Raw genomic sequence first — 25507 nt, 5'->3', positions numbered from 1 at the left:
ACTGCCATGGCACCCGCTGCCATGACGACCGCTGCCATGACGCCCGCTGCCATGGCGCCCGCTGCCCTGGATTTTGGCCAAAGGGCAAATGGCCCAGGAATAGGCGATCGTTTCCCTTCATTTTCCGATCGCATCGGTGTTCTGCAGGGAGAGGCTAAAATGAGAGCTGTACTTTCAGGCCGGCTGAAGGTTGTAGGGACATGGAAAGAGCCCCTGGTCATCCTGATCTGATTACAGCTAAGATGGACCTGCTGTATCGATTGTGTCTGCATTACAGTGAGGTGTAGCCATCTTCAGGACGACTGCGCAGACAGAATCTCTCACAGGACTTCAGACGGAGCCTTTCAGAAATGAAAATACAAAGATGCTGTATCTGAAGATCCTTCCTAACAGCACTGTCACTGTCACTGTCACTGTCATAAACACCAGCATCAAATAGTGAAGTCACTGCTTTCAGGACATGGTGTGTCGGAGAACGGGACAGGCTCCCTTTTCTGTCTGTAACGGTGTGGTGAATGTGTGTGTGTGTGTGTGTTTGTGTGTGTTACATGACTATAATGGTGTGGTGTGTGTGTTGAAGGAGGGAGGTGTGGGGGGGGGGGGGGGGGGGGGGGCGTCAAACCCAGGAGCATGAAAGTGAGCTTGACTGCTGACACTGCACATTCACATCCTCATGTGTTTACATTCATACCCCCAACACACACATCCCACACACACACACACACACACACACACACACACACTCAGGGGCGGGCAGCACTGCTGGATTTATCACCTGCTGGGTCATGTCCTTCCTTGCTGGCAGAGAACTAATAACCTTTGTTATTTGTGTGCACAAGATGAGTTTTTAATTCGATGTTAAATGAGAATTTAGTGCCACCGGCTCTGAAACCACCGCTGGTGACACACTCATCCGTGTCGTGGTGTTTTGGAACAGATGTGCACTGGCCCAAAATGGGTGTTCGGCCCAGAGACACAGTTAGGTACTTTCTTTCAAATAGATTCAGTTTTTGCAATTACAACAATTGCTGAGAATGCCTTCACAATGCCTTCATTTCATGGTTCAAAACATTCTGAAGCTCGATAAGACATGTGCTCAAAGGGGTGGCTTTTATTACCATTTCACTTCGATGGACGGCCGGCCCGCCCCTTCTGGGGTGTGACATTAGCTCTAATGAGTGTGCTGTGGTCTCTGTGGGGGAGTGGCACAACAATGGGAGGATTCGAGTGCATCCTTCCCTGAATGGGGCCGATCACCCTAAATGGTTCCAGCATCTGAGAGGCTTTTCACGCGGCAGGGGAGTGCTTTTAACGACTCACTCCCCAGGGGAGTGCTTTTAACGACTCACTCCCCAGGGAGAGTGAAAACAGGCGGTCCGGATGGGCCACGCCGTCGGTCCCGTGCTGATCGACACAGCGCTATGGCTCGCTATATGGCATTGTGTTACTTCGCTATTTTGTCAGGAGATGGAGAGGATCTTTTTCTTTTTTTTTGGTATGCGATTGTGGTGTGTGTGTGTGTGTGTGTGTGTATGAGGGAGGGAGGGAGGGGTGAGGGTCAGATGAGGTAATACATTTTTTTTCCCTGGCTCTGTAGAGATTATGAGATGGTTAGTGATCTGCAGTGTGGTAGTGCACACTCATGCAATCATGCACACACACACACACACACACACACACACACACACACACACACACACACACACACACACACACACACACAGAGTATCGACACCTTATTAAAAGCCCCTTAATGAGGAGAGGAAGCATATGCCCCATCATCTGTTCCAGCACTTTGCCAAATCCTATAGCATGGAGTCTAGTAGATGGCACTGCCCACACTACACACACCCTTCCCACATCCACCACACCCTGCACATTGCCTCTTGCACCACCCAGTGCACACACACCCCACACACTCTCCCACACATCCCAGCGCAGCACACCCACGTACACAACACACCGCACACAGCCTCCCGCCCCACACACCACGTCTCCCTCCCCTACTGCACTTTGATGATGGAAACAAGAGGCTGACACGATCTGCACACAGATGAAAGTGGTGATATCTCTCTGGCCTGAGGCAGTGGTGAGTTACCTTGGTTACCTTGTATACAGTTCCGCTTGGAGACTACAGTTGCTGTTGATGTCCCTCTTGTAAAAAAAAAAAAAAAAGCAGAAAAAAGATCATCAATCTTTACCTGGAGGTCTTTATCTTTTATCCTGCGGAAACTCCTGTTGAAAGAAAACATAAACAAACTCACACGCCTCTGTGTCCTGAGGCTGGGCTTGTACTAGTTGCTCTGCGAGACTGCTGGGATGGTCGTGAGTGTGTTGCTGTTTGACCTCCCTCTGTCTTAGGTGACCATTTACCAAACCTAAGCTCACAGTGTTTTTGAGGACTGTTTTTGTGAACAGTCTAAGGGGAGAGCCCAGGATTCTCTCTCTTTAATGCTCTCTCTCTCTCTCTCTCTCTCAGTACTCTGGAGAGCCCCAGCAGGCTGGATGAAGAGCACCGTCTCATTGCCCGCTACGCTGCCCGGCTGGCAGCTGAAGCCAGCAATTCTACAGTGAGTTCCCATTACCGCATGCTCGTGCACACACCTACACGCAACACCGCCATCAACAAGCCACCTCCGCTCGCGGGTCTCCTTAACTGCACCTCCGACCATGCGGGAATCAGTACGATAACCTAAATGACACATTTATTCCTGGTGCACGGACTCCTTGGCCCACCTGCCACTGATTCTGTCCTTTGGCTTTGCCCCGCACACACCCCATGCCCCGCGCCTTCACCCGTGCCCTCAACACCCCCTCTACCCCCTTCACCCCCACACCCCATCTGGGTCCCCTGCAGCAGTGCCCACCTGCTGACCTGAGCTTCAACTTCGATGCCAACAAGCAGCAGAGGCAGCTCATCGCCGAGCTGGAGAACAAGAACAGGTGTGTGTGCCGCTCCGTAGCCTTCGCCAACGTGCTTCCCGCCGCCCCGGGCTGGCCCACTGTGTGTGGATGTCACCAGTGACCACTGCAGTAATCTTTAATGCTGCGGGGTTGTCTGCTGGGCCGACAGGGAGATTCTACAGGAGATACAACGGCTGCGTCTGGAACACGAGCAAGCGTCTCAGCCCACGCCTGAGAAGGCTCAGCAGAACCCCACTCTCCTGGCAGAGCTACGCCTGCTCCGGTACACGCACACGCCTGCGTGCACACGCACACGCATGTGCGCAAACGCATGCACACGTTCACATGGAAGTGCACACTCACGCCCACAAACGTGCACACACGCATAAGCACCCACTTATGATGAAAACCACATAGTGCTTATGTGAGATATATACCAGGTTGTTCACAGACCCCAACGACAGATCTGTGCTGCAGAAATAATAAACTGACCAGAAGACATTGCAATCTGTGGCCATAAGTACCACACATGGACACCAGAGGGCGTGTAGGAGTCAAATGAGTGGTTAGTCAAGCCCCGGCTCCCTGGTTGGTCTACTGACTTACAAATAAGTACACAATCGATTTTGTGGGGGCTTTTGTTTTAGACATTGTTATTGCTTTTGATGAATTCACCTCCACCCTGACCTGTTTATAGTGATCATGTATAAGTGCTGATTGATCAGTTTGGGACAGTCATGTTTTCTTAGTGATCTATGTTCATTTTTTTGCTCAGGCACAGAAAGGACGAGCTCGAGAAGCGTATGTCAGCCCTGCAGGAGAGCAGACGGGAGCTGATGGTGCAGTTAGAAGGTCTCATGAGACTTCTGAAGGTATAACTCTTTCACTGCTGCTACAGCTGCTAAATATGCCCATATGTAAATGTGTGAACTTACTTATTATTCCACCAGGTACTTTTTTGCTCATTCCTTTCTCTCTCTCTCTCTCTCTCACACACACACACACACACACACACACACACACACACACACACACACACACACACACACACACACACACACACACACATTCAAATGTCTCTTACTCTCTCTTCCGCTCTCTTACTCTCACTCCCTCTTTCTCATTCTCATGCCTTCTCTCTCTCACTCTGTATCTTTCTCTCTTCCTCTTTTCTGAACTTATTTCCTCCCCCTGATCTCACGCTTCACCCGGCTAACAGGATGAAGAGCAGAAGACCGTAAGTGTTCCTCTGTGTTGACTTCAGTCTTTTACAATCGCACCACTTCAAAAAGCTTAACACTGATGTGGCTCTGAACTGTCATTTAACACGTAGGTTATCATGCACAAATAAAATGTGTTTTGCAGACATATTTCAGACATTCTGCATGATCGGAGGTCAGCGATGTAGAAAAAATATCCAACCAATTATTCCAGTGACCTAGTTTTACATCCTATTCTGGAATAGTGTCTAAAAGTGTCTAAAACTTTACTTCAGCAGTGGGGTCCCTGTGCTGCTTAAGACTTCACTAGTCTGTTTCCCCAGACTAGTCTCCCTAGGCCAGGCATTTTATCTCAACATGCGTGCCACCCACGGGTGCTGACAGCGCCGGCTCGGCCCATCAGCCGAACATCACCCACTGTACAGCAGAGCCCCATTTGCCTTTCATGTGATCTAACAGCCTCGCTTCTAAAGTGACGGCAGTCTGGCCTGCCATCTGCTGTCTGGTGCAGTGCCACGGCCACCGGGGCCCGCACCGATCCGCCGGACACCGTGCCTTTTTCTTCATCCCCATCCGCTCCTCTAATGGCACGCACACAGCTCCCTGTGAGCACCCGGCCTAAAGAAGGTCCACCGAGAACCCGCAGAGGCTCCGAGCCTGATGGGGGCGGGGTGCATGCCTTGTCTGGGGAAGTGGGCGGGGCTTTAAGGAATGAAGTGTGGATGGGGAATCCGGCTGCTTCCGGCCCCTCCTCCTTGCCCCACTGCCCACTCTCACCCCCTGCCGGTGGCTGAACTCGCCCCCCTACCCTCCCTGTGCTGCAGGCTCAGTCGGGCGGCTCGCCCCACTCCTCGCCCAGCCACAGTGCCAGCTGCACCATGCCCATGCCCATCCGCTCCACTTCCGCTGGATCCACACCCACACACACGCCGCAGGACTGCCTGGCTGGGGTCGGGGACGACGTGCTGGATGCTTTCTCTCAGGGTGAGCAAGTCCTCTCACACACACACACACACACACACACACACACACACACACACACACACACACACACACACACACACACACACACACACACACACACACACTGTGTACTGCTTACCATAAGGGCCACCCTCACTTCTGGTCTGACTCGTAATGCTTGTCTGTTTCTTAGGTGTACCTAGAAATCTTCGTAATGATCTTTTGGTGGCTGCAGACTCAATCACGAATACCATGTCTTCACTGGTAAAAGAACTCCACTCAGGTAATGAGACTGTGTGTGAAATGTTTACGAGACTGTCCTGGAGAGTGTCTGAAGGACCTTTCAGGGTCTGTTCTAGTTCACTTAAAATTCTGGGTTCCTCTCCCCTGAGGTTTTTATAATACTGTAAAAAAAAAATTTAATTCACATTAACTCACATAATTCATTAATTCATATAATTCACATTACAAAATTGTCCCATTAAATTTAAGTTTAGAATATCCCTGATTATTTTTTTCCCCATGAGCTGCAGTTGAGAAAAACATTTCTGTAGTGTTTCTAGTGTTATCTCTGTTTATTATTACCACCGAAGACAGCAACTTCATAGGAATACAAATTTGCAGCATAGAACAATGTGATGTTGTATAGCGACATGGTACGAACCATAAGAACCGTAAGAACCTGTGGTCATTACGCTGTGGCTAGAAGTCACTCCAGAATCATCTCAACTTTACAGTGGACGACGGTCTGGAGGACGAGGAGGTCAACGTGCGTAACGGACGGGACAAAGGTGAGTCCTTGTCCTCGCCGTCTCCCGCTCCGCGTCTTCCGTTCGCCACCTCTCGGGTTTGGCTGTGAGTACGGAACTAGCGCAGGGAGGAAGGACGCTCCGACCTCGTCTTCTCGTCCGAACCCGCAGAGCAGAGCAGCTCACCTCGTTATTCCACCTGAGAGAAACGCAGCCCTAGAATTGGTGGGAGAAGGTGTTAGAAGATGGAATCCAGCGTCTACATACACTAGAACAAGCCAAAACCGAGTTAGCGTGTCATCGGCTGTGTTTTACTTACTGTCTGTTCTCTAGCTTGAGTCTGAGTAACAAAAGTATGGAATATTACATGTGAATATTACTAATGAAACAAACAGAACCCCCCCCCCCCCCCCCCCACATAGATGCATTCGGTCTCCGTACAACACGCGTTCAAAAGAATGACCCAGGAAAACTCCCTGAGTGACGAGTGCTCATGACCCTTAACCTTAGGCTGTGTTTTGTCCAGTGTCGGCACCGAGGCATTATGGGAACAGGCACTCCACCCCCTCATTCTAGACATCTGGATGTGTGTGGCGAGAACCAGCGACATCTAAAGCCTCTCCTGGTGTCAGCACGTAGAGTAATGCATGCTCTTCCCAGCCAAGTTTCACTGTGTGAAACATACACTTCATCACATGTTACAGAGAGCAAGCTGTATCTACTAAGAGTATAAATATATAAATATATATAGTGCTATATGTCTATCTGTATAAACATGTTGTAATTATGTAACAATCTCACTCATGTCTGCAAGGGAATGGCTTTTTTGTGCTTTGTTACATGACCCGTTATTGACAGTGTCAGAAAAGCTCTCACTGTGTGCAGCTGGTGCCAACACTGGGCCCGTCCTCCTGCTTCCCCATTGATGTCCTCCTCAGATGAAGAATTTTGTACAGTTAGTGATAACTCTTGTGTTGTTTGAGTTTTGCATGGCGCTTACCGTCAGAGGAGCCTTGTTGTGGTCCTGTACGTAGTGTTTGTTTTGGCTGAGCTGAGGGAGTGCTTCCTTCCGCCCGTCCAGCGGTGTTCTTCAGAAACTGCTGCTAGGCCCTCTCGACCCGTGGTGACGCGTCCTGTCAGCGCCGTCCCCGTGATGCAGGGTGCTCGCTCGGGGTCCATGCGGGGACGCTAAGTTTAGCCAGGTGTTGTTCTCGTTTGTGGTTATGCGTTCAGATTCCACTCCGTTATTTTTGCACGGCCCTCAGCAGCCTTCCAGTTCAGTCACTTGGCATCTCAGCCATATGGACCTCCAAAGTCATCCCATCAGGAGAAAATAAACTCAGCTGGAGAACACATTAAAGGGTGCTTAAAGGAGTCATGGGGACATATGTGTATGTAAGCCAGTTTGGGACACGTTAACTGTGAGTGGAGGTGTCTTTCTGTAAAGATCTCTTCTAGAGTTTTTTGTTTGGGTTTTTTTTTTTTTAAATAGTGATCTAATAGTGATCTAAATAAGTGAAACTGGTGCTCAGGGACTGTGGAGAGAGGTGGAATGCAGTAGCAGAGCTTGTGAACAAATGGGTGGAACTGAGTTCAGCCCAACTAGGGTCACAGGTCAAAGATTAGCCCAGGCCATAAACGTTTATGGAGCCACCTGATTGGCTGGGAGTGGTGAATTGAGTTGTTGCAGGAGGTTACTGTTGGACTGTGGCAAGAATAAGAACTGTGTAATGGTGAAAATGTTTGGAGGTGGGGGACCTGAGGGTGAAATATTTGGTTGATGTTGGACTAGTGTTTGGAAGACACAGGACTAGTATTTGGATGATACTGGACCAGTGTTTGGATGATGTTGGACTAGTGTTTGGATGACACTGGACTAGTGTCTTGCAGTCTACAGCTTTACAGTCATGAACAAGAAAATAATACTGTACTTGAATCAGAGAGAATTCAGGTTCAACAATTGCATTAATCAGAATATTATGATGTATATAGTTGTGTGTTCTGTTTATCATAGGTTTGGTTGCAAATGATGAGTAATATTATTTAGCATTTATGTAAAAAAAGATGGAAATATGAGTCTATTCATTTATGACTATGATAAAAACATGAATGTTAAGATTGCAAACATTGTTTGAAGGACATGTCTTGAAGCTAGGTGAATTTAGGTGTAGAATATTAATATTATTTAGGAGACGTCTTTGTGGGAGACAACAGATGGGACAATAGGCAATTTTCCATGTATACTGTACTTCTACATAAACACTTGTTGTTCTGCACTTAGTCTATAGAATGTATCATGAACAATACATTCTCATTAAATGGTATGCACTGTGTAAATTCAAATGTCTCCTGTGGGTGTATTTAGTTATATTTGTTATTTTATGACATTTTAATAATGTTTGATCATAAAGCTTAATTTATGGTTTACAGAAAAGAAAATACATTGACATTTTAGGTGGGAACTTCATTCATTGTTTTGAAACAACAATGTGTAATATATGACTTCAAAATGAAAAAAATATGTCATTTATTTTGTAATTGTTACTGTACAATATTAAGTACAAACCCAACCAAATCATGCTTGAAAGGTGGACAGGAATTATCATGTTCCAACATTTGCTACAAATATGAATGCAATCTTATGATGTAGGTGTGCATCAATGTACTGTATAAAGTGCTCTATAAATAAAAAAAAAAGTTATTCTGCACATGTGCAAGTTAGCGCTTAGATAGGAGTTTTAGTATGTGACTTTGTAGGAATGCAATTATTTATCTGTGTTCACTGGAATATTTCTTGTTCTGCCTTTAAATTTGTGCCAAACTGTTTGCCAACTTTTAGTGTGCTCGTATGTCATTGTTCTGTGTTTGTGTTTAACCACCGTCTATTCATTATGAATTTACAGAGGGAGTCCACTGAGAGAGTTACCGATAATGGGGTGTTTTAAAAGGGTGAAACACAATCCATGTAGAAGTCTGCAAAATTAACCCCAAGGTCACTGATTAACTCCTGCTGGACTGTATTTGTCTCAGCCTAAAGTGGACCTGTAGTGGTATCTCGGCCAGTGCTTTAAACCATGCTACTGTGTTTTCTATGTCCCATTGTAATTCTGTCATTTGTTTGCAAGACCAGATCTTGACTTGAAATTTCTAGGTCTTTTAAATATTAATTTTCCATGTTAGGGCTTTACCAATATCCATTGTTAAATTGCAATGTTTGACTTTCATATTCTCAAAGCCATGATTTGTGTCTTTCTGATGTATGTCTTTTTTTGTAAATTATTAAAGGTCAACTATGTTAAAAGATATGTGAAGGTGTGTCCAGTTGCTGTAATGACATTAAAGCTGAGACAGATCCTTTTGATGTTGTCTCGGGCCAAATGAAAAAAAAAAAACAAAAAAACAGTAACGTGATGTAGATGTCATGTCGCCAGTTTTTATCACCATCACTTCTTTCCTCCAGAGTTCCCTTCTTTATTGTCTACATGCCTGCATTGCTGGTGCAGTTTCTGTGGTTGAGCAGAGCACCGTTGCAAGTGAGAGAGAGAGAGAGAGAGAGAGAGAGAGAGAGAGAGAGAGAGAGAGAGAGAGAGAGAGAGAGAGAGAGAGAGAGAGAGAGAGAGAGAGAGACAGTCAGTGCTGGTGAGTGGAACCTTATTCACATGTCTCAGCCTGTCTCAGCCAGTCTGCATAGCCAGTTTGTCTGGTCACAGTGCTGCTTGTGCAGGCCCTTCCAGCCCACTGAACCACATCAGCTCATCTGCTTTCACCTTCCACTTCTCCACTCCTGGACCTCTACAGAGTCTCTCTCTTTCTCTACATTTGTCAAATGGTTAGAAATGTTGAACCTGAAGAACCTGGATTACTCTTGACTTTTAGGGCTTACAATGTCTGAAATCCTTTGGTGTACACACTGACACGCACACACACACACACACACACACACACACACACACACAATGTCCTTGGTCTTTGTGACACTTTTAAATATCGGTTTATAGATTGATTTATTTATTTTGCTAATCTGAGAGTTCCAGTTTTATGAATGGTATTAGGCTTTGGTTAGTGGATTTTTCCGCTGTCAAACAGGCTCAAATTAAGCTTGATGTCATCTTTTTTTAATCCATATACAGAGCACAACATTGCTGCTGGAAGAAGATGGTGGAAGAAACAGTCTCACTTGAATTTTCCTGAATCAATACTAAATTTTAAAAAATCGAATTACTAGTTTATTATATTGATGTATTATACGTGTCACATGACACTGGGACATACACTTGACTCATATCAGTAAACACCGGAGAGTTTTGAAAGATGAGTCTTGCACTAAATAGCATTAGCACTCTTAACAGTTTTCAGTTCAAATAATTTCGGACTTTTGACGTAAATAATTCAGTTTGCAACGGAACGCAGTATGTCTATGTTGTAAATGATATACCGAATACCTGTAAAGGGTGAGGGATGTTGTTTGTGTTCTTTTATCTTTCTTTTTTTTGAGACAGCGCAGGTGAGAATTTAATGACTTACCCGTGTGGTTAATGAAGGAGCGTAATGACACGAAAACGAAACCCCAACCGTCCAACCTGAACCCGACTACCTCTAGGACCTCGCGGAGCGCCCGGGAAGCGCGCTCGCCTCTGCATCGCGAGCCGAGCATCTGGAGAAGTGCTGGCCGGCTGGGGAGGTGGAGGACGGGGAGAGAAGCAGAAGGAGGCTCCGGGAGTCAGCGAAAACAAAAAGGGTCGGGCCTGGGACTTGGCAAAACGGGTAATTAACATTTGATCCACTTCTCTAAATCCATGCCCCTTCAGAATACATCTTAAAATGGTTTGGCGTTCGGGAACAATTGGTAGTCCTCTATAGGAGCGCTATGGAGAGACGCGTCTTCCCCCCCGCGTCTGCAGATGTGAGGTTTAGACGTAGCCAAACGCACTTGAACTTGATGACCGTGTTTCTAGGAGCCAGACGCGCGATTGTGCCCAGAGAATACACGGGGTGGGAAAACGGGTCTCTGAACGGCCGGGGCCTATTAGCTGTGGTTTTCAATTATAATGCATATTACCGAATTATTCTAGTATCTGGAGACGAGTCGACATCAGTTGAACGCTTTCAACACAGGTGACCGCGCCAGACACGGTTGCGTTACCTTTTGCAAAATACCTACAAAACATCGAAGGGGTATTTTTGCTGAATCTGTGACCTGTATTGTTAACAAGTAACCATTAATTACATTGCGGAAAACAAAAAAATACATAATCTATTATTTTTAATTAAAACAATCAGTCATTTCTATGTGACAGCGCAGCTTCGTTTACTGACCTCTAAGTAGGTGTTTAATATGCGGCTTATAGGTCAGAGCTTTGTGGGGTAAAATAACAGCGAACCAAACACATGCCTTACGTACATAATGTACAAACCCATGGAAGCTCTCCTTGTGAAACAGGCTTATAGGAAATACCATAGTCTGTATATGGAATGTATATGCCAATCCTGAAGAGGGTTTTCATGCTGTACTGTGCAGTTACAATCTCAGCTTTTCAGACATGAACAGAGTGTATTTGTCCCACACAGCTGTTACACACCTCTGTGCAATGCCCTGATGTTAATATATGATTCTCATGATACATGCATGCAAGAACTACAGTGAAGAGGTATCATGTTAGCTTCTCAGGAAACCTGCCTGTATGTTTCAGTGCAGAGTATGAGAAATAAGGACTGGGAAGTCTTGAAAGCACACACTTGTCTCTTTATTTTATCTTGACACCAATCAGTGACTTGTTACTCTTTCTTTACAGAAAACAGCGTGCAGGGAATATGTTAGGAAATGTAATCCAGATGCATTGAATACGTCACTTGCTTGATTGGATTCAAAGCACATCAGAGTAAAATCAAGCAAATGAGATTAGGTCAGTAGGGCAAGCTATTTTTGGACCTGTGCAGATACTCTTATGTTTAACTTGGCTCTTATTGCTGCTACACCTCCAAGGTTGTTTTGCTTTCCAAAAGATGCCCCACTGCTCTTCAGGCCTGGTGTTTCTGCTGGAGTGTAGTTTAGCCATGTTTCACACGCATGCTCTCCTTTGTTTTTGCAGGAGATCCAAACGAGGGAGGATCATTTGGTCATCTTTTCCCCCCCCTTTTTTTTGTTCCATTGTTTTTTGATTTTATCTTTTGCAAATTTTGCATTTTGTAAGGCATTGTGTTTTTTTTCTGGCCATGCCATCCAGCGCAGTTACCACCACCGCCGCTTTCAAAAGCTCCGACTTCAACTGTGACAGTGGTGGAAACCGCATGGTAAGAGTTTGCACTTTGTAGCAATATAATGACTACCATGTGCAAAAATGCTTTAGAATATTTTTATGGATCAATTTTGCTCTGGTGGAGAAGTACAACTTTGAATTCTTTTGTACTTACAAAGTCAACTTTAATGCTGTCTGTCTTTAATGCTGTTAAATATAATGAAAACGTTATTTAGATTAAATAGAACAGATTAAATATAGATTAAATGGTCTGTTAAAGTAAAAGTCCATTTTGAGATGTTAAAAACACTTAGGAATTATTTGATTTACAGGTCTAAGCACTCAAAAAATAAGACACCATAGACGTTTTAGTGACAATCTGGGCTTAGAAGGCCTTCAAGGCTTTTTGTGGCATTTTAATTGGTGAAAAAGTAGCCAGGGTAGTTAAGAGTATTTACTCTGAAGTGAACTCTAATTAAGGGACACTCAAATGAGCCATTTGCCCTGTGCAGTTGTCATTTTTCATTTTTTTTTCTCCCCCCATTCCAGATGTTTCCAAACACCAAAGGTGAGCAGTTATCTTAGCTGGAGTCAGGCATCCTGCACCCAGCCTTTCATCATATGCAGAATTTCCCTCCATTATCAAACTGTGTACTGAAACGGCGAACGCCTCCAACATCGGTTGCTGCCAGGGCTGTGTGGTGTCGGTGTACGGGCTGAATGAGACCTGCGGCGCATGTAGGCACTCAGGCCTTGTTATCGTCCTCGGCCTTGGTGATACGAGCTGCTCCGTGTCATACGAGTGCTCGGTGACGTGGCTGTTGGCTTGCGTATGGCTGATTTATAGCGGTTTTCATTCTCCTGCTCCATACCCAAGGATGCGCACAGTGCTCGTAGTCCCAGTTGCCAGGCAACAGCGGCTCGCCTTAAATAACTGGCCACCGATATAAATAGAGCAAAGCTATAGACTGTGTGAGTTCACGCAAGGCAATGCCAAATTAACCAGCTCTCCCTCTGTATTTGTTTATGAACATTATTTGCAGGTTCACTTGAATTATGGGTAGGATGGAATTGGGTGTTTGGGGACTAAAATTTTCCCTGCAGCCAGAGGAAGACAGTAAGCTCCCCCTGCAGACAGATTAATTAGCCTTTATTCGAGACGACTGTGATTATTCCTAATAATGACTTGATTCAAACATTGATTTTACCCTGAAAAGATGTGTGTGTTACATCTGACAAACCCACATAATAATGGAGCATGCATAGTGTGTGTTTGCAAAATAGAGATCCTGGATTGTGTATCACATCCAATTTGCTTCAATCTTGATGTCTCAGTACTGGTGTATTATATGCTGCCAGTTATTTTTTTACTAAGGTTGACGTAGGCCTCGTTAGCTGTAATTAGGATTCTCAGTGCTCTTCTGTTTTCTCGCTCCCTCCATGAGTCTAGACCTCCAGTCTGTTCAGTATTCCCATCAGCAGTGTTATGTCCAGCAGGGAGGGGCTGTGGCACCGGTAGCATAATCTTTTCTTCCGCGTCCACCCTAGGGTGCTTGGCTGGTGGGAGGGCGGGCGTCGGAGAGGGGAGAGGCGCCGAAGAGGAGGGAGGGGAGAGGGGAGAGAGGAGAGGGGAGAGAGGAGAAAGAGGAGAGGGGAGAGGCATCGGAGAGGAGGGAGGGGAGAGGAGAGAGGTATCGGCGAGAGACAGGGGAGAGGAGAGAGGGGAGAGACGTCGGAGAGGGGAGAGGCACAGTTTGTGCGAGACAAAGGGGCGCGGGAAGGAGGGGAGAGAAGGAGTTGCTGAATGTCTTTGTAAGTGTGTCAAGTGGGAGCTGAGAGTTGTAGGTCAGCTTTGCAGCTATAGAATCCTCACTTCACAGTGGCTAAAAGGGAGGTGTCATTCAAGCGCCGGCTTTTCTCATTATCTAAATATCCTCGTCTGGACAAAAAAGAAAAAGAGAGAAAAAACGGGTGCACAGAGCATGTGAAAGAGAAACCCATTCAACTCCTAGAAGTGTTGGGGTGTGTCTCCTGCTTCGACAACCCCTGGTGTGCGCAGATCACAGAAAGCGGGACACAGACAGCAGTGAGGATGACGTTATTTGCTCCCGGTCCTTCAAAGGAGCCTTGAACGATCGCCAGCCATCTTTGCTGCCTCAGGACACTGCCATCCATTTATACCAATCACAAGACCATTTCATTCACATCACTGACTTCTTAAACGCCAGGATTATTATTTAGATATTACTCCTAAGGCGAAGTGTTCGGTAACCGCTTTGAACGCCCACGTGTGAATCTTTAGACGACGGGAGGGTCAATGCACATAACCGGTATGAAAACAGCAGGCAGCTCTCCGGGACAGGGCCCTGTACCCGACGGCCCGGTCTGAGTGCTCTCTGTGACGTGGGGGCCTGTGTGTCGTTTTGCGTAGGCTGAGAGTCCGATTCTGGGGAAGGAGGCGGCGGCAGACGGGCCGGCGCTCCGTGCCCCGCTCCGAAAGGTCGGACGGCCCAGCCGCAGGCGCAAGCACCGCCCCGTGAGTACCGGCCCCACGCCGCGGTCCCCTCGCACACGCGATCCCAGCTCAGTGTCCGCTCGTGCGGGACGAATCCGCAACACGTAGGATGGGGAGAAGTGTCGGTTGTCATGGATACCAGGACACAGGGCTAAATGACCTCGAATCATGAATAGTCACGTTCTCAGATATTTCATGCTATGTGTGTGCTCGTATTTGAAGATCAGGTTTATTATGGCTTCCACAAACTAGGATAATTACATTTAAACATGATATGCATAAATAATATGTACAAACAGCGCATATATGTGCTTCCGGCTTCAGAGATGTGACCTTAAATAATCCTGTTGTGGATAGCATTTTTTACATTTGAGCCGTGCGTTTGAGTGTGTGTCTGTGTTTGTGTGTGCGTATGTGTGTGTTTACCTGGCTATTCAGTGGTGGCAGGCTATGGGGCTTATATTACTCTGTGTGTGTGTTTAGACTGTCCTCTGTTCTGACCCCTGGCAGAGGCCACGGCTGGGTCACTGGGTTGCCAAGGCAGTTGCATTGTCCTCAGTCACTGTCCCGGTCGGCTGACTGACTCGTTTGTCTACACCTTTCTCACACTCTCTCTCCCTCTCTCTTTCTTCCCTGATGCCCTTTGCAGAGCGACATTAATTGCTTTCTTCTTTTCATTTGTTTCTGAGTGTCACACTCTAATTCTCTCTCGCTCTTGCTACTGATTAGTCTTTCTTCCTGTATGTCTCGTTTATGTCTCAGAGAGACCACTCGGAGTAAGGGCGTCGTGGTAGTTTCCACATCCAGCCCCTGGTAAACATCCCCTGCTGCAGTGCCCATTTTCCTGTGTTTGAAAATAATCCTGACTCTTGTATAATTAATCTGGAGAGGGCATGTCAGGGCACGCGGCTGCTCAGATGCCCTACATCTGCTCCGCCCACACCCCCTCCCCCAACCTCACCCCCCCCCCCCCCCCCCCCCCCCCCCAAGGGCTTTCTGATTCTATTACCCCCTTATACCATTCCTTCAACAGGTAACTGTAGTAATGGAGGAGAACGTAGCCTTCCTCTTTGACACACAAGTCATTCAGACAGACTGCGTGAGAGCACATGCCAGGGTAAAAAAACTGCGTGTGTGTTAATTGTATGGCGACCTTGGGTTCCTTGAAAGGCGCAACGTATAAATATAACTTCATTCATTCGTTCCGGGTGTGTATGTGTATGTTGCACTGGCGCAAGCCACTGCAGTCTTTTGTGATGCCTCCGACAATGGAGAAACGCCCCTGAATTGGAACTCCGTCTGTCAGAGATGCATCACGCGCAGAGAGAAGGTGTTCTTCTCTTTAACTTCCTCTTGAGCAGTGGTATTGTTGCAGGCTGCAAATTTTTTTTTTACCCAAATGCTATTTTTGCACCAGAGCGCAAGGACTGTTAAGACAGCCCCCTTTTCTGCCCCTTCCTCTTCCTCACTTCAGCTCTTTAAGCAGCAGACGCCGCTTTGTTTCTAGGTCGCACCGAAAGGGCGCTTTTGTCTTCTGAGTTCTCTCAACATCTGTCACGGTGCTCCCAGCCGCGTGGCTGCCCCGTTCTCTGCGTTTGATTAAACTGCGATGAAGTTGCGTGTGCCTAATTCCATAGTTTATGGCTCTCGGTCCGCCTGCTGGTTTACTGTGCATTGGAGCTGAGGCAGATTGCCTCTGCTTTATGAGAGGGTAAGGGCGTGAGGAAGGCCGCCCGCCCCTAGCCCGACAACTCCTTTCTGACAAGCAGCCAACATTCCTCCCATACCTCCACCCCCTTTGTAAAGTGGACTGAAAAATGTAACAAACAGAGAGAACACACTATACAGCACGGTGCGGTCTGCAGCCGCCTGTAGCACCGGTAACAGAAGCAGGGAAGTCCCACTTTAGACCACAGCACTGTTCTGATCTCCTCTGCTAGGTGGAGCTGGTCAGAGGTGCAGCGTTTACTCTTCTGGATCCGGCGTGTTGGGGACAAAGCCATGTTCTTATCGTGTGCGGCGGCGGCTCAGGGGTCTTTCTCCCCTTTCTCTCCTTCCCATTTAGCGTGAGTCGTGACACGCTTATGTTCTGTCAGAGGTTCTCCTTTTGATGTCGCCCTCTCCACAAACGGCTCTGGCGTCCCGAGTGGGTGCGGAGCGGCGGGGGCAGCTGCTGGGCTGAAGAGAGGCGCCTTCGAGAGGCTGCCAGCGCCGGTCTGCCAGCGCCAGTCTCCCCGTGCTGCCAGCCCGTCCTCCTCCATTTCAACAGTTTCACATATTAATCCGCCTCTCACACAGCGAAGCAAAGCAGCTGGGCTGGATCAGATGGTTTATATACATTTGCGTGAGGACATTAATGGGTTGTTATACAAGATATGAAGACTTTTAGCATGGGGGGGGGCTTTGTGCTGATGTCTGGAGTGATTGGATACTGTTTTCCTACACTCACATATGGGAACTGGGCTGAGTGATATGTTCGTAATAAGAACCATCGTTGTATGGGATGATGTGGGCCTTGTCTGGCCTCTCAAATACATTAAGGCTAAACTTTTTGAAAGAAAAAAAGTCCTAAAACTGTAAAATATAACAGTAGAAAGAAAATGGATCCAGTGTGGGGCTGTGCTCAAATTTAGGATGCCAAGAAGAGTATAGATGGGTTTGGAAGCTCAGTTTCCTTAAGAAGGCACCTGAGTCCAGTGGAACCTGCAACATTACCACTAGCTGCATATCCTAACCCAGCACAAAACAAACAAAAAACGTTGCAAGCCCTAATTAGCTTACGGACAGCTGCAAACGCTTCCCTTTTCTTCCCTTTCTGTATTTTAACTTTTTTGTGCTGCATGCTGGACTGTTCCATTCTAACATTTATGATTAGTAATGGCAAATGGAAATATGGAGAACCTATGCGTAACTTGTTATATCCCTAAACTAGGAGAAACATATCTCAAACAGCAATGCTATTTCTTCCTATAGTGTACTAGCATACCATTTACCGTTCTGGTACCTTATAGTCATTTAAAAAAAAAACAATATTGAGAAATGGTTCAGATTTTGCTTCTGTTGATGTCCGTCTAAAAAACAAGAAACAGCTGGTTTGACAATTTCACTCACTAATCAACGAATTATATGCAATTATAGTAAATTTCTCGTAAATTATCCTGAAAATAATATATTGCTGCTTGGGATCGCATTTGTGTAGAAAGCCAAAGCAGTCAACATTCGCCTCAATCTAAACGTGATTTATTCGTAAACCATCAGGACAAGCCGCGTTTTTGAGCTGCATTTTATGGTCCGCTGTTTGGCCTCTACGTTGTGGTTACATGGGCTTTACTTTGTGGTCACATGGGCCTTACGTGGGCTGTTTCTGGGGCTACATTTCTATCACGTGCCTTAGACGCGGTTGTGAAGGTGTGTTTGGAATAGTCCATGTGGAGGGTGGGTTAATTTGCTGCTTTCACAATGGGGTGGGGCTTTTTGGCAGTGTTTGGGTTTCTCCCCTCAGAGGTTGATGAAGTGGTAGCACCCAATTTTAAACATCGTGTTAAGACGTTAAAACCTCTTAAGACGTCCATAAGTTACGTCTTAACACTGCACGTCATTTTTGACGTGTTAACATGGACGTCATTCTAGACGTTTTGACCCAATAGCATTTCGCTGTTCAAACATTAATTAAACGCGCCGTTGATGTGCTGAGCGTCCTCACGTGCCCAGTCATTTGCGAGCAAGACCAGAACCGTTGAGAATTTCTAACCGACTACATTCGACTATCCTGAACCCGATGTATTTCAGTCAGCGTTATCGTGGTAGTCGCCGTTAAACTAGTAAAACACTAATCGGAGACAAAGATCATAAATGACTGTAGTGGGGTTTTTTTTTATGCTAGCCTGAAGACAAGGTTATCATCTTGTAGGAACAAGTGCTAATCGTGTGTTAAACATGACTAGTTAGTGTCCTGGTAGCGACTGTTCACTTCAGACTTTGTCGAGACTAAAACTGAATGAATGAAATTGCATCAAACTCCAGAGGGATGGCAGACAATGAATATGTGTATAATTGAGCTGTCAATCCTGGAGTATCTGTCTCCTAAAGTTTCAAGAATTACCTGGACACATAGCTGTTCGCTAAGCTTCACAGTTTATGTGGTTATTTATGAACTTGAGCTGTGTCTGTATTAAACTAGGAGATAATAAATATTGACAGCTTAAAGATGGCTAATATGCAATAGCCTTACATTAAAAAAACAACTTAAATAATATAGTGTGGCTACTTGACCAATGGAGTGATGTCACACAGACTTCCTGTTTAGTGCTTTAAAGGCCTTTAAGGCCTACTGTTAGTCAAGTGGGACAACTTGGTTAGAGAGGTTTTGAACTATATTGCAAGCTAAAAAATTATTACTTGGATTAAGAGAATTGACGTTGAAACTACTTTGCACTGTGATTGCACTGAGAGAATTTTGTGAACTGCCACACTTTGTGAATCTCTCATTTTCCTTTTGTAAATATTCTTTCTGCACTAGATGAATCAGTATTTTTTTGCCTGGAGGACTGGGGTTGAAAAAACATCATATCTTTTTTTCTTGGAATCCTTCCCAAGACATACCATGTGCCTTTCCCGCCGGACCATCACATAGACCTCGTGATGTTTGTTGAGAGAATCTATAAAATATTCTCACCCCATTCATTCTGATTTGTTAGGCTTGTCGGATATTTTTTCTGAGTTTCGGAGCATGTTTGGTGTTTCCTCATTTTGTTTTTGTTTCCCCCATACTATGTGCTGTCAGCGTGAGTGTTCTTGGTTAGTCCCTGCCACAGTGGAGTCACCAGCATGTGCTAGGGCTGTTCCTGCTGGGCTTGACAACAAAGATCTCACCTGCATGATCACCTGCTCACCCTCCTGAGGTGACTGAAAGCCTTGGCTGAAGATTTTAGTAATTAAACCATCATCTGTTTTTTTCTGTTTTGGTGACCCAAGTCCAGTTTGAGGGAGACGAGCACAGGGCAGACAATTTTGACCAAGAAGTAATTCATTTTGTTCAGGGGAATATTCACTGATTGTTGTAGTGGCAACCACAGAGACAGGCCTGGGAGAGTCTGGGAGACATCTGCGGGCTCTAAGCTATCTAGTTGTCGGCAGACTGTGAAGGGCTTTAACAGGTTTGTGACATAGGCACGTTATGTGTCAACCATTATGAATATCCAGGAAGTAGTTGGTGAAAGATTTTGGATTTCACAAAGTACGGACCAGAAAAACGAAATTAAATGGGATCTCAAAGGGGTTGGAACAATTATTTGCAGAATGGTGCCCTACCCATCACATTAGATGGGGACTAATGTCTCCGCGAGATCAAAGTGCTTTGCAAGGGATTGATCAGACACCAACGCATCTATTCATTAGGATGCTGCAGAAGCAAGAGTGGATGGAGCAGGATTATCTATATAGTCGGATTTAGGGACAGGAGAATCTCACACAAAGGTGTTGGCTGATGACATAGCAAGCTTATATTTGCATGTCTGGGCTCGTGTTAAGATGCAAGCACAAGACACCACTTGTAAAACCCGCTCTGTGTGAATGGGGTCATTTTCCATAGGGGCTGTCAACCACATCGGGGAAGGGGAAAATATTGTTGGGGAATATTATATGTTGTCATTTAAATGATGCCCCCTTTACTACAGTTGGGACTAACCAACGATGCCACTGATTCCTTCTGCTTTTAAGAAAATGTTAGCAGCGGGAGCCTGAGTCCTTCCAGCTCTTCTCCCTGAACTAAGACATCACAACCACAATATACGTCTTTTGAAAAGTGCAACACAGTATTTAACGTCAGAGACACCGCAGACCCATGTGCATCCATCACTCTTCATTGGCTCTGAACAGAGGAGCAGATCCCTCGGACAAGGCAGAAACACAGAATTGGATGGGGGGTGGGGGGGTAGCATGGTGCCTATGCAGTTAACCTTTTGGGTTGAGCAAGCATTCTTTCTTTACATTAAGCACGGGATAGTTTGCTATAGCATGTCCACTCATATGGCAATAAAAGCACTCGTGTTTCCACTGGAATAGTAGAAGCAGAGACATCAACTTTCAAGGAAGTCACCAGCGCCCTCGAATGGCAGGAACGAGGGGTGATTAACAGTTCTGTGAGTCAACACAAATTAATCAGCAATTCATCACCAATAGAAAAAGTACACAATTTTTATTTGTTGAAGTAGTTCACAATATTTGTGGGAAGGCACTTCTTAAACTCTGCAGAGTTGGTCTAATGTGGTTATGTTAAAAGCAGTACACCATTTCAAATTTTCTCACAAATTCCACGCATTGTCTGACATTTAGCCTATGAAGTTTGCTCGAGTGACAGGGAGGAACAAACATCTTGGGCTTTTCCAACTAGTTTATGCTGGAGTAAGACTGTCCAATCCTCTTTAGGCCATTTTAGAGTCGTTGCTATACGTTCAAACGTTGCAAAATAAGCTACATTAATCTGCCACACTAATCTCAACTGAGCCACACTAATTAGTCATCTGACATCAAAGTGGTCCGTAACAGAGGCGGAGGAAGCTGGGACATGATGGGAGCGGTGTTTACATATGAACATACCCAAAGGAGCAGGGCTCCTGTTGGGGATGTAGTCTACGAGGTGGAGGTATAGAACTCCCCTTATCCGTACTCAACCTTTTGAGGCAGTCTACATGTAAAGGTCAAAAATATAACGGCTTTATCTCTATTGTGGGGTCTAAATTAGGAATAATCCTGGGCTCTCTTGACAGTCTGACCACAGAGACATCCGCATCTTCAGTCGTATCTGCAGCCTGGGTTGGACCAAAATCTTCAGAGTGCATGCACTGAGAACTGTTGAATTCCAGCCACCTAATCTCCCTGTTAGCAGCAGATCGAAGCACAACCACATTTGTAATCAGCAATTGACAAAAGGTCCATTTTCTGACAAGACAACGATGGACTAATAGAGGAAAAAAAAGCGAATCAAACGTAGCCATGCTACCTGCGGAATGCAAACAGCACAACACCAGCCAGAACACACAAAACAGCACAAAACAACCAAAGAAAGAGCCACAATAGTAGAGAACTAGAGAACCGCAAAAAGGAAAAACGGAATGAGCACCTGATTCTGATTGTGATGCTGTCATAACATGAAATGTCAGAAATACTGGTATGCTAATGTATGGTGGAACGAATAACAAGACAGACTGTGTTATTAGTATATTGATATTTACGAAAGCAAGAATGTGTGTGTGTGTGTGTGTGTGTGTGTGTGTGTGTGTGTGTGTGTGTGTATAAATACAGTATATATATATAAATGTATATATACATAGTTTAAAGGGCAAGGTCGAGGTGAAGAATAAAGTCATACGCAGAACAGAACATCAACTTCAGTAACCACTAATATACCACCAAACAGTACAAAACACAACTCTCAGGTAGCTCAACATGTTGAGCCTCATGCTCCCAATTAGAAACCAAGGTGCATGAACTTTTGAGGTTCGAATCCCACATCCAATTCTTTATGGGGCAGTCATGGTCTGGAGGTAGGGAACTGGTCTTGTGACCGGAGGCACCTAACCCCAACTGCTCCCCGGGCGTTGGGCTAGGGCTGCCCACCACTCTGGGCACGTGTGGTGTGCACCATAGCCCCCTAGTAATCATGAGTGTGTGTGTGTGTGTGTGTATGTGTTCTAACTGCACAGATGGGTAAAAAGCGGAGGACAAATTTGGATTGCGGTGAAAAATTACAATTGACAAAATATGGCACATTTACATTTTACATTTACAAAACACCATAACAAGGGTTAGCCAAAGACAATATGTCTCTTCCTTCTTCCTTTTCTTCTAGTCCCACGAGAAAGGTGGACACTTGTCATAATTGGTTCATCCAGTGAATTCAAATCCCTGGATTGGAACAACTGACCAGACCAGGATCAAAACACAGGCTGCACATACACATTTAACGAACCTTTAAATACAGCAAAAACCAGCTTCTAAATATCGCTTCTCCTGATGTTTTACAAATACATCGGATTTGGTTTGAGGTGAATTTTTTTTCCTCACAAGTGCGATCCCAAGCAGCAATACACAGATATTATTTCCAGGAGAAATAACATTAACATGTCAATACATTTTAAAGGCTCGATTATGCTATTTTGGTGTGTTGGCTATTTGATTTTATGATTAGTGGGTGAAACTCAAACCATCTGTTTCTCTTTTTTTGACGGACATCAACAGAACCAAAAATGAGAACTGACCTGTTTTCCCCATTACCTTTTAATACTGGTTTTAAAAAATAAAAATTTGAATGACCAAAAGTACATAGACAGGGCAGTCATGGTCTGGTGGTTAGGGAACTGGTCTTGTGACTGGGGGGTTGTGGGTTCAATTCCTAGGCCCCAGGCCATGACTGAAGTGCCCTTGAGCAAGGCACTTAACCCCAACTGTTCCCCTGGCACTGGGCTAGGGTGCCACATCCCCCTAGTGATCACTAGTGTGCACTTTGTAAGTTGCTCTGGATAAGATAATCTACTAAATGCCCTAAATGTAAGTGTAGACCCTCCATAACACCTGTTGCCTATTGTGGTAGTGCTCTGAGCAGTGGCTCATACTTGAGGCTAATGCAGTGTTTTGCATGGCATAGTAGGAAACACTAAGTGCATGTGAAGATGGCTAACCACACATATATGGATGCTATCTGTACTTCTCAGTGTAAAGCTGTACTACCAGGGACCCATGATGAGGAGAAAGGAACTGAGTTAGGTCTGTTTAGCTCAGGACCTAGTATTTTGTTCTCAGTTCTTTAATGGAATAACCCTAGCTTTGTATGGTTGGAGCAAAAACCTGTAGACACTAGAAGTACACTGTCTGCAGGTTTTTGAATAAAGCCGAACTTCAGCCATCAATCCCAACTACTAAGAGCATGGCCACGACTCATCCAGACTCAGCCATGGATCCCAGATCTGAGCTTACAAGTCAGTGCTTTGCTGGAAAGGCCATATTCCTTGTTCTCTTCACCAGTCCAGTTGTAACAGTTGCAGATCCTGCACAACATGATACCAGCCCAAGTAGCATAGTGTGGCTAAGACTTCACATACAGCCTATGTCAGAAAGCATGTTTTGCTATTATCATAGTATCAGCACAGAGGTCTCATAAAAATTGTTCTTTCCTACATAGGTTTAGGAAACCTATGGAATTTGATGCTTGTCTATAAATCATTTCATACTGAACACGTTTTCAGTGTTTTGGGATATAGAGGAAACAAAAAATGAGAGACCTTTATACATAAATAAGTTATTGACATTGTAAAATCAAAATGCTCAAATGCTCAATGCTCAAAATGCTATTGGTTCAGTATAAAGTCATAGTAAGTGTGTTCCAAAAGAATCTCACAAAGCATGCTTTATTAGGTGCAGTATACTCTATATATCCACTTTATTACTTGTGTATTTTGCCTGAAAGAATTCAAATAATTTTTAGTACTATGTGCTACTTATTTGTGGTTTTTCAGTTCCCAAATGAGCTGTCACCTTTATGGGAGCAAGGGTTAGGAAGTTGTTAATTTATATTAGTTGCATTTAAAAATACATTCTGTGCTTCAGACCAACTAACATATTGCGTTTAACAACACCTGGCAGGTTTATGTGAACCAAATATGGAAAGAACTGAAAGAAATGTGCATTTAAGAGTTGGTTAGGATTATGTTACAGGGGAGTAGACATATTAATCCAGGTTTACTTGTGCAAGTGGTAGACGATAGAATTCTATTCTATCTATAGAATTCTATCTATAGGATTGAATCACTTCTAAATATGCAGATGTGACCGTAAAAATAGAGATTATTCAAATTAAGCATAGCCATTCTGGAAAAGTGTAGCTTGGAGGAGGGTGAGTGGGGAGATTCTTTTAGTTTTTTTTTTTTTTTTTTACCAGAAATTACAGATCATCCTTGGCAATATGAAAACTATATATTTGACACTAATCCCCTTCACTATGAGTGAACAGCATGGAATGGAATACTTACGGCTAGAGCGCTGACGATGTCTCTTGCTTTTGCAGGTGGAGAGCTGTGCATCACTGAAAGAGCTGGTGGGTGTGGCTAAGAATCACAGAGGGGTGGAGCTCCAGTCCTGCTCACAGGTTCAGAATGGGGATGCAGGGGAGAGGCATGGCAACAGATCCTCAGATGGCTCGTACCTCGTGCAGGACAAGGGTGCTCTGGAAAATGGCCTCCCTCAGCAGGCTGGCTGCAGGGCCCAGTGCCCTGCTGACCCAGGCATGAGCCTGTCACTGGAGAACGGATTTGCCACCATCCGGGACGAGCGCGACTCTGAGAAGGACACGGAGGAGACGCTGCCAACTCTGCCTCGGAAGAAGCGAGGGAGACGGAAACTGGAGCGGCCGACTAAATGTGAGTTACGCTGAGCCTCCACTGGAGTTGTGTTTCACAGCTTCCTCTGCCACGGGTTGCTCACAGGCCGAGGACTACTGATACTACTGATAGTACTGATAGTACTGATAGTATCAATAGTACTGATACTACTGATAGTACTGATAGTATCCATAGTACTGATACTGCTGATAGTACTGATAGTACTGATAGTACTGGATTACTGATGTGTATCACCATGATAGAAACTACTTTCTAAGGCTGTAAAACAGCATGTGCCTAGAATTCTTTAGTTATGGCAGTGCTTTGACAGCTGGTCCACGAGAAACTGTCTCTAAAACTGATGTTTGATTCATAAATTGCCTGCCTCTCTAACTGACATGTTAGTGAAAAGGAAAGATTATGGCATGATATGTTTTCGGATTCACCCCTCGTTAGTCCAAGTTCACCTTCACCCAAACAGAAAACTCGGATATGCCAGTCGGATATGCAGATGAGTTGACCTACCAAACTCTCTCTGCCCTCGGTT

At 45.3% G+C, this 25507-nt stretch overlaps 2 protein-coding genes across 15 annotated transcripts in view; both read left to right on the top strand.

The window, feature by feature from the left end:
• dtnbb (dystrobrevin, beta b) overlaps positions 1-9141 on the top strand; it is a 27942-nt gene extending 18801 nt beyond the window's left edge. For 2 of the 6 annotated variants that reach the window (XM_076978239.1, XM_076978236.1), the window contains 9 exons: positions 2480-2570; positions 2858-2943; positions 3074-3187; positions 3680-3776; positions 4124-4141; positions 4949-5108; positions 5281-5370; positions 5825-5878; positions 6363-9141. In XM_076978239.1, coding sequence (XP_076834354.1) covers positions 2480-2570; positions 2858-2943; positions 3074-3187; positions 3680-3776; positions 4124-4141; positions 4949-5108; positions 5281-5370; positions 5825-5878; positions 6363-6412 — 760 coding nt within the window. In that variant the 3' untranslated portion in view covers positions 6413-9141. Of the gene's footprint in view, positions 1-2479; positions 2571-2857; positions 2944-3073; positions 3188-3679; positions 3777-4123; positions 4142-4948; positions 5109-5280; positions 5371-5824 lie in introns of all 6 variants that reach the window. The other 4 variants (XM_076978235.1, XM_076978234.1, XM_076978238.1 and 1 more) reach the window with 4 other exon arrangements.
• Positions 9142-10447: 1306 nt separating this feature from the next.
• The window catches only part of dnmt3ab (DNA (cytosine-5-)-methyltransferase 3 alpha b), a 39129-nt gene continuing 24069 nt past the window's right edge, over positions 10448-25507 (top strand). For all 9 annotated transcript variants that reach the window (XR_013121842.1, XR_013121840.1, XR_013121841.1 and 6 more), the window contains exons 1-4: positions 10448-10600; positions 11926-12127; positions 14504-14608; positions 24648-24999. Coding sequence is in view for 5 of the 9 variants with exons in the window: in XM_076978232.1 (XP_076834347.1) it covers positions 12050-12127; positions 14504-14608; positions 24648-24999 (535 nt within the window). In the remaining 4 variants the exon portion in view is untranslated. The remainder of the gene's footprint in view (positions 10601-11925; positions 12128-14503; positions 14609-24647; positions 25000-25507) is intronic.

Source organism: Brachyhypopomus gauderio, chromosome 17, assembly GCF_052324685.1.
Source record: "Brachyhypopomus gauderio isolate BG-103 chromosome 17, BGAUD_0.2, whole genome shotgun sequence".
In the NCBI taxonomy this organism is placed as follows: Eukaryota; Metazoa; Chordata; class Actinopteri; order Gymnotiformes; family Hypopomidae; genus Brachyhypopomus; species Brachyhypopomus gauderio.
The sequence above is the reverse complement of the archived record's forward strand: the minus strand, read 5'-3'. Positions and strand labels throughout refer to the sequence as shown.